Source organism: Lactuca serriola, chromosome 9 (genome assembly GCF_051521515.1).
Source record: "Lactuca serriola cultivar US96UC23 chromosome 9, Lser_US96UC23_V15, whole genome shotgun sequence".
Taxonomy (NCBI): Eukaryota; Viridiplantae; Streptophyta; class Magnoliopsida; order Asterales; family Asteraceae; genus Lactuca; species Lactuca serriola.
Genome location: NC_136416.1, coordinates 35,451,807 through 35,461,724, shown reverse-complemented (window position 1 = coordinate 35,461,724; position 9,918 = coordinate 35,451,807). Strand labels below are relative to the sequence as shown.

At 30.4% G+C, this 9,918-nt stretch overlaps 1 protein-coding gene across 1 annotated transcript; it reads left to right on the top strand.

Annotated features, from left to right (window-relative positions):
- The first annotated feature begins 4,336 nt into the window (after window positions 1–4,336).
- On the top strand, window positions 4,337–5,599 carry LOC145076616 (membrane steroid-binding protein 2-like). The gene is made up of 2 exons (XM_079022430.1): window positions 4,337–4,763; window positions 5,197–5,599. The coding sequence occupies exons 1-2, from the start codon at window positions 4,471–4,473 to the stop codon at window positions 5,441–5,443; spliced, it is 540 nt and encodes a 179-aa protein (XP_078878556.1). The 5' UTR covers window positions 4,337–4,470; the 3' UTR covers window positions 5,444–5,599.
- Window positions 5,600–9,918: the final 4,319 nt, after the last annotated feature.

Below are 9,918 nucleotides of genomic sequence, written 5' to 3'. Positions count from 1 at the left end.
CAATAGATTCTTAATTGAAGAAGCTCCGAGGATACCAGAAGGAGAAGGAGATGTGCAAGCTTTAAGTGTTATTGAAGCTTGGAAACATTCAGATTTCTTGTGTAGGAACAATGTTCTTAATGGTCTTTTTGATTCATTGTATAATGTCTATTGTGTAACAAAAACGGTCAAAGAACTATAAGACTCAATGGACAAAAAGTACAAAACTAAAGATGTCGGAACCCAGAAGTGTGTGGTTGCTCGGTTTCTAGACTATAAAATGGTAGATGGGAAAACTATTATGTCCTAAGTCCAAGAACTACAAGTCCTCCTACATTACATGAATGTCGAGGGTATGGGGTTTAATGAGCATTTTTTATGTTGCTTACATGAATGAGAAGCTACCCCTAGTTTGGTTGATTTTGAGAATTACTTGAAACATAAGAGAAATGAGATGTCAATTGAGGACCTAATTGTTTGCCTTCAAATTGGAGAGGACAATAAGGTAGCTCAAAAAAGTACCTCCAACCCTACCTTTGAAAAAGCTAATGTGGCAGAGCATGGTCAAAGTTTTGGGAAGAACAAGTCTGCAAAGGGTCAATTACAAAAGAAAAATAAGGGTGGAAACTTGGGAGCCAGAAGTGGAATTTTCAAGAAGAAGTTTCAAGGAAACTGTTACACATATTACATCCATTAGATTGGTACTTGCAATCGTTTCTATAAGAAATCTTGAAGTACATCAAATGAATGTTAAAACAACTTTTCTAAACAAGGATTTAGAAGAATAAATCTACATCAAATGGATGTTCAAACATCTTTCCAATTGCTCGTTTCGCACAAACGATTTGTTTTAAGACTGTTAGGAAAATATAACCCAAAATTACAGGAAAGAACAAGAACAAAAACTTGATTACTGAGACATGTGTTTAACACAATTTCTTTAAAACAAATTCGCCTTATATGGTTTTTTGTTTCCTAATGTACAACAGTAGAAAAAAAAATCTTCTAGATTGTCCGAACCTCACTTGACCGGTGTACACCTTGGTTGCAGCAGGAGATGGAAGAATAATAAAAAAAACATAAGAGATAAAGAGAAGACTGATTTTGATTTATTCGGTGTTATCTAAACAGTCAAGGATATGTTCGATTTATACTATAAATAGTAACTAGTGTTATTAAACATCAAAACATAACACTCAACTAAAGAGAATCATTAATCCATTGATCAAAACTAGAATATGTTATTAATAGCCTTTAATTCGGGTTTGTCACTATTAAAAAAAAAATAATAATAACTGCAAAAAAGTCCTTGGATTTCTTGGTTGACTAGTGGTGCATTCGCACCCACAAGACGCACATTTGCTCACAAGTTCAGTGAACTGAAGCAAAACAGGCTCACGTTTGCATGTGCGTGCAAGAGATAACATTTGGTTCTATAAGTCTTACAAGAGTTAGAGTCATTGTAGTTATATACACATCTTCTTATCTTTCTCCCATCCATGTGTGATGAAATAAAACTCAATTAACTCCTTTGTTAAACTCTTTCAACTACCTCACTTTATACAAATAATTTCTCATTCATTATTAATCCATTTTTTATGTGTGTTATATCAAAATGAAGGCATCACGATGGAAAACAGAAACATATAATCATTTGTCCATTTGATTGCATTTGGAGTTCGAAATTCGTGCTCAGACATAGGAAAACTCCATTTTTTTTGGATGTTAATAAAATTGATTTTCCAACAACCCCTACATGAATGAAATTAGTCCTTACTGAAAGAAGTATAAACAAACTCAACAAGAAGGCAGCAAAATCAACCGTTTGTTTTGATTTTTTTTTTTTTTGTTGTTTTGCTTTTTGGTTTGAGTTTCATAACTATATTGTATGATATGAACAATTTAGTACATTTTTCTTTTATAACTTCAATACACAAAACTTGCCCATAAATTAGAATATACTATAGTGACAATATAATTTTTTTCTACATCATGATGTAAGTTTTTATCGCAATCTCACATAAGCATAGCATTTACACACACGCACACACACACACACATATATATATATATATATATATATATATATATATATATATATATATATATATATATATATATATATATATATATATATCCTCTCTAAAAGTAAGTAATATTATGATCTTTAGTGTAACATAAATATAATACACCATTCTTCAAATAAGATTAAACCTACTATACAAAATATAATCGGTTTAAAAATAAGTTAAACTAATTTTTGGTCATTCTCATTGAGAAATATAGGTTTCTATAGATTTTTTTATAATGATATAATCAATTGTTTTAATACAATCGAAACTCGCCGGATTTAATTGAAAATTTTGTTTATATTATACTTCAGGAAAGTAAAAACTACACATTAAACAACTTTGTGTAAGTAGTTATTTTCGATTTCGACTATATGCATAGCTTCGTTGTTGATTTAAACATACACTATTAACTATTTCAACTGCATAATTGCATTAACGTGCAACGCGCAATAATACGTCTAATTGTGATAAAAGAGAGCCTTCGAGGTGTACAAGTGGGCATCTTAGCCAACCTTGCCCATGTCAAATTCTAATCAACCATGTATGGGAAGGCCCAGTCCGCATGCCTTTTTATAAACTAACCCATTAAGGCCCACCAGATTTTTTTGGGCTACCCTCGAGCTAAAAAGCTCGGACATTTAAGGGATTTTTTTTTCATGTTTTACATAATAGCTACATACTTGTATTGGATTGTTTATTATACTAGTCTATTTTAATTAGATTTTTCACTGCGATCGGAGTCTTGTGATTTGTGTGTATAAGTCTACAAAAGTTGTTTATAGTTCAAATCGTAACATGTTAAAATATTAATAATGGTTTATATGTCAACAACTTAGAGACAGAGAATGACAAGATGATGGAAGAGGATGGGTGGTGTGGGATGAAAAAGGGTGGAGACCAAACATAAATTATTAATGATTAAAATGTTAAATATATAACAAATACTCATTAAAAATTATGTAATCTTTTATGGGTAAATGACACAAAAAACATTCTTTTTACACAGAAATTCGATTTTGACACCGTGTTATTTTTTGTGTCAATTTTGACACTGTGTTTTCCAATTTGTTACAATTCTGACCACTTGACCGGTTAACCAAGTTATATGCTGACGTGGCATGATGACGTGTCAGTTTTGATGACGTGACATGCTGACATGATATGCTGACGTGTCAAAATTGATTTTTTTTTCCACAAAAAACACTAAGTTTTTACTTTTTTTCGATTTTGACACTAAGTTTAATTTTTTATTTCAATTTTGACATTATATTTTTTTTTTGTTCCAATCGAACATCATTTATCATATTTTGTTTAATTTTGTCTATTTTCTATCTGAAACCGTATAAATATATTTTTTATTACATTTTAAACCGTATAAACAAATTTTTTTCGTTTAAAACACATTTTTATTTAAATACAAAATGTTTTTTTTTCTTACATTCAAAGCATTAGTTATATCATGAGAAATCAAACTAAACATAAGCTTCTAATAAGATGTAAAAATTTGATGGGTTGCAAACTTGATATCTGAGTTTTGATCGACTACACGCCTCCAAACCTTCAAACACATTTTAAAATTGCATATTTAATATAAAATACAATTTTTATATAACATATATATATATATATATAAATATGGTTTGAGTGTAAAAAAATGTATTTATACAAAACTATGGTTTTTAAATGAAAAAAAAAACATTTTTATACGGTTTAAATGTATTAAAAAATATTTATACGGTTTCAAATAGAAAATTGTCAACATTGAACAAAATTGAAAAAAAATGATGTTTGATTTGGAACAAAAAAACATAGTGTCAAAGTTGAATGAAAAATTAAACTTAGTGTCAAAATCGAAAAAAATGTAAATTTAGTGTTTTTTGTGAGAAAAAATTCAATTTTGACACGTCATCATATAACGTCAGCATATAACCTGGTCAACCGGTCAAGTGGTCAGAATTGTAACAAATTGGAAAACGCAGTGTGTAAATTGATATAAAAAATAACACGGTGTCAAAATCGAATTTCTATGTAAAAATAATGTTTTTTTGTGCCATTTACCCATGTTTTATTGTCATTTTACTTATAATACATAACAAAATCATTATTAAAATACCAAAATTTTAAGCAAAGCGTAAATCTAACAGTTTTACTTTTTAGAAACAAAACTGAAAATTTTTAATCTAAGGATAAAAAGTATAATTTACTCAATTATTTCTGTTAATATGGAAAAATAAAATAAGCTTTGTTATGCAGTTTATGTCAATAAAATCGGATATTGTCATAGGTAAGGTGACATCTTCAAGGGAGTTAGGTGGAGTTGGCAGGTCTGTGATTTGTTGTTATATTTTGTATCACTAGGTAGATTAGCCGAAAGGGCTTTTACAACAAAAATCAAAGTATTTTCTCTAGTGCAAATCGTATGGCGATGTATACAATGATAACGGATGCCATCACCCAGTACACTGGACTATCACCGGCGGCGTTTTTCACCATATCGGCGATGATGGTGGTGGTGTATAAAGTTGTCTCCGGCATGTTTGTGGCGGCGGATGACTACATGGCTGTTAAACGTGAACAGGAATACGTACAGCGTGAACCAGTCCAAGTAGGAAACATCACGGAGGACGAATTGAGACCTTACAACGGTTCTGATCCTAGTAAACCCTTATTGATGGCCATTAAAGGAAAGATCTACGATGTTTCTCGCTCCAGGTGACAACGAACCTTCCTAACGCAATTCTATACGTTTTACTCCTCCTTTCCTCAGGTTTTTAGGTTACAAATTCGTACTCATATAGTCATATGCCATAGAATTTTAAGTTTGATTCGGTTCACTTACTTGGATAAAATGTTTTATTGCGGGGCAATAGATCGGAATGAATCCTAGCATCAATAATTTTGTAATGGTGATGCTAACCAAATAGGTAATAACTTCGTAATTATCAAACAGGAAAACATTGGGGATTTTCCTAAATGTGATTTAGCTTCGAAGTCATCATTATCTTTATCAACAACAGGGCTTATTAGGGACATTTTTTTATCTTCTTCTACAACCTCTCTTCATCTTTTTCATTGATTTGTGCATACTATGAGATTTAAGATAAGAAGAAGAAAGATTGATATTTTAATCAAATTAATGTTGCAGGATGTTCTATGGTCCTGGAGGACCATACGCTTTGTTTGCTGGTAGGGATGCTAGCCGAGCTTTAGCTCTCATGTCATTTGAGGCATCTGATCTTACTGGGAACATTGAGGGTCTGAGTGCATCTGAGCTTGAAGTTCTGGAAGATTGGGAAGCTAAGTTTGAGGAGAAGTATGTGAAGGTTGGGCAGCTAGTCTCAGAAGAAACAACATCAACCGATGTTACCCAGGATCAGACTAAAGTAGAGTAGCTGCATAACTGTAGATCGTATGTACCATTTCAAAAATATAATTGGTTTTATGTGAATACAAGATCTATGACACTTTGAAACTCAATCTTGTGTAAAGATTCTGTAACCTCATTTTTGGTTTGTTGGATATATATACCTTTTTTTTTCTTCGTTAAACTTGATATCATGCATTTCAGGTAGTGTTTTGTATGTAATGAAATGCTGCCACATAATGATATGAAGTATTTACCACGTAGAAAATACAAATTTATTGTTATTTTTCATGTTTTGTTTTTTCTCTTGCATACTACTAATAGAGACTGCTTTAAGCTTCAGAATTTTACTACTTAATTCACATATCTTAAATCAAGTTGGTGCATTATAATTTTAGTTTTGGATAGGATAGGCCCCCATCAGGTAAGAACATTAGTGATCCAAACTCTTTTTATAATTTTAAGGTTATGGGTTCTGAACACTTACCATTTGGTACTAACTTTTTGCCTGTTTTGTGTGAGGTTTGAACATGTTTTCAGTTATGAACACTTAACATTTGGTACTAATTTCTTGAAGTTGTTTTATGTAGTAAGGCTTATATGAACATGTGAGGGTAAAATGGACATCTTTTTCAGGAGTTCATGGTAATGCCTAGAAGAAAGTTTGAAAAGTTGCAGGAACTCTAGGATAAGTTTGGGTTGTTGTATAGTAACTAAACCATGTATATGTTGATAGAAAGTGTATAGTACAACAATATTGTTTTTTGTGGATTGAGGCATTGAGCTTTAATAGCAAGCCACTTTTCATATTTATCCAAAATAAGAATGTGACCATACTTTTTTTTTAAATCATAATGAGCAATCTACTTATTCTTTTAATAGATGTATGACCATACTTGTCATTTGCAACATAACCAACGACTTACTTAGATTTATGAGCAAAAATAGCAATCCACTTTTCATTTTTTATCCAAAATAGCACTGTACTTATTATTTTTTTATAAAATTAGCACTTTTAAGCAATGTAGGAACATACTTGTCATTTCCAACCAGTAAAAACATCCAACTTTCAGTTTTAACCATAACAACATCCAACTTTCACTATTAACCCATAACAAATCCTAAATTCATTTTTAACACATAATACCATACTACTTTCATTTTTAACACATAACAACATCCAACTTTCACACTTTCGTTTTTATCCCATATTAACATCATACTTTCGTTTTCATCCCATATTAGCATCATATGTTCGTTTTTTATAGCCTTTTTAATTTGACTAGGTTTCAACCCTGCTTGTCTAAGTTCCACCATAAGAGATTTACATTCCATTGAACGGTGGAATTTGCTATGAGATCGATGCTTCATCACCTTCGTTGGTGTCATGCTCAAGTTGTGATTGTGGGTCTCATTAAACGAGTCCACCAACCATTTCTCATTTTTTTTTTTTTTGTTTTGTAATTTAAAGCATTGCTTGGCATCCGATTCTAACATCTCTATGTCGTTTGTTTCTCATTTTCATTTGAAGCATTTTTTGAAAACTGAATTTGATCTAAATTTAATCCCGAGTACCGAACCGAATTAACATTACCGATATCGGTACCGGTTTTCAGTACTAGCACCAGTACAAACAATACCGAATCTCGTATTTCGTGATTCTAGAGTACCGAGTACTATCCCATATATTTAAATTCGGCACGGTTTTGTACCGGTTCATGTACGAGATCGGGATATGGTACTAACTGCTCTATCCCTAGTCTAGAATCAAGACTTGAACTCCATTGGTAATCTTGTAAATTTCATTATACTAAAATGATACGATGACACTAAGTCACCAACAATATGTATTTATTCCTCGTCCAAATTTTGTTTATGTTTTTGTGCAGGTTGGTCTTCCTTACCCAAATAGGATGTCGATGGACTTGCAGGACTTTTAAGTTGTCAATAGAAGTTTTCCAAGAAGAGAACTTGGGGGTAAGGGTAAGACCATCTCCAACTGACCGGCAGATACGTGTTTTTCCGGCCAAAAATAGTTCAACCGACCAGTATCTTCAACACAAAAATGGTGAGATTGCACAGTAACACACAAAAATGGTGAGATATTGTTCACGACCTCCAAATGTAAATATTTAATATAATATTTATTTTATACATATATAACTCATTTAGAAACAAAAAAGAATGGTTTCAAGACTTCCACTCTTCGTTTTCGATCTGTTCTATCATGGGGAAATTAAGATGATGGCGTGTGTGTTTTCTTGCCTCCTTCATCGTGTCCATCTTTCTTTTTATATCCGGCGACCCTAACTACTAGTTGTTTCGTTTTTTTTGTTTTTTTTAATTCTCCCAATCGTGTTTTTTGTTTTGCCTCCTATACATACTGTTTGTCTGAAAATATGGAGTTCAAAATGGATTTCAAGAAACATATTGGTTATTGAGGTGAACACGATGAAGTATGGAATGGGAATTGGAAAGGTGAAACAATTAAAATGTAGAGTTTGATAGTTTCAAGTAAACCATGGATGTAGTATATGGTTTCAAGAAACGACGAGATGAGGTGGGTTTGTAGAAAAACAAAAATAACAAATATTTCATAATTAAATAAAAATGAAATTGTTATTTTATTGATAAAAACATTAAATATATGTTTTAGCAAGAGTTTTTAGTGAGTGGTTGGAAGAGAAAAAATATTTAGTATTAGAATTACACAAGTTTAGTGTTTTTTTTAATATTATGGTTGAAGTTGGCCTAACATGGGAAAAGGGATAAAGGAGTAGGATGTGGGGTGAAGCTATTTCATTAATATTATTATAAAAAATAAAAACAACAATTACATAGTTAAAAATAACAATCATTTTACACTTCATATAGAGGAAAATAGTAACAAGAATATTAAGGAGCACCCATGCTCCTCCCTACGGTGGGATAATGTGGCATTGCGGGGAAGTAGGACAACATCACACCATCCAGTTTAATGAATCCAGGAACCTCTTCTGCGAGAATTGAAACCAAAACAATAAGGTGCGTTTAGTTACGGAAAAATGGACCGTTTTCTGGAAAAAATTTCCAAGAAAAATGAGAATTTTGAAAACGCATTTAGTTCGTCTATTTTTTTAAATTTTCCGTTTTCTAAAATTACAAAGAAGTTGGAAAATTTTGGAAAACTGATAATCATTGTTTTCCATATTTTTCTAATTCCAAAATTTTGACAAAATTACATAAATGGTCCTCATGGTTGACAAAATCGACCAATTATGGTTCTTATGACGAATTCTTTACACAGATGGTCCCTGTGGTTTCAAAATCTTACAAAGACGGTCTTTTTGACTAACAGCGTTAACTTTTTCAGTTAAGTTTTATGTGAAATGACATATTTGCCCTTCATGCATAAGGACGCTTTATGTAATGTGTTTCTACCATAGGGACCATTTATGTAATTTTCTCTATTATTTATTATTTTTTTATTTATTTTAATTATATATTTAAGGATTTAGATTTGTTTAAATTTATTGTTTAATATATATATATATATATATATATATATATATATATATATATATATATGCTAACATTTTTTAACGTTTTGCTCAAATTATTTTTTCTAATCTTTTTGATATTTTCTTCAAGTAAATTTATTAATGTTTTTTATTTTGACGTTTCATTCGAATATTATTTATTTATTTTTTTGATGTTATGTTCGAATACATTTTTCAACTATATAACGTTGTATAATTATTATTTTTGTAAACTAATTTATTAACATTTTTTTATAAAAAAGTGTAAAATGTATGTTAAACGTGAATATGATTAATATATATTAGGTAGACATAGGCTAAGCTGAGACCGCCTCACAACTTGCCGAAAACGACCAGGTCATTTCACATTAGATTTAAATGTAATTATTTCGAGTTATTTTTTTTGTTTTGTTTTTAGCAGTGTTGTAAAAAATCACAACGCAAGGGTTTCTAATTGGTCAGGTAGCGTTTAGGGATTAATCTGAGTTTAAACAGACCTAATTGTAATTTTTTACAACACTACGTTATGAGGCGGTCTCAACGTAGCCTATGTCTACCTAATCTATATTAATCATATTCACGTTTAACAAACATTTTACACTTTTTTATAAAAAATGTTAATAAATTAGTTTACAAAAATAATAATTATGCAACCTTATATAGTTAAATATTTGAATTAAAAAGTAATAATTATATAACCTGATAAAAGAAAAAAATGAAAACATAATTGAAAGTGAATTAAGTTACGAATTATAATTACAATAGCCGTGAAATCCTTTAACAAATATAAACATACTATATGTTGAAAAATGTATTCGAACATAAAGTCAAATAAATAAATAAATAAATAAATAAATAAATAATATTCGAATAAAACGTCAAAATAGAAAACATTAATAAATTTACTTGAAGAAAATATCAAAAAGATTAGAAAAAATAATTTGAGCAAAACGTTAAAAAATGTTATTTATATATATATATATAT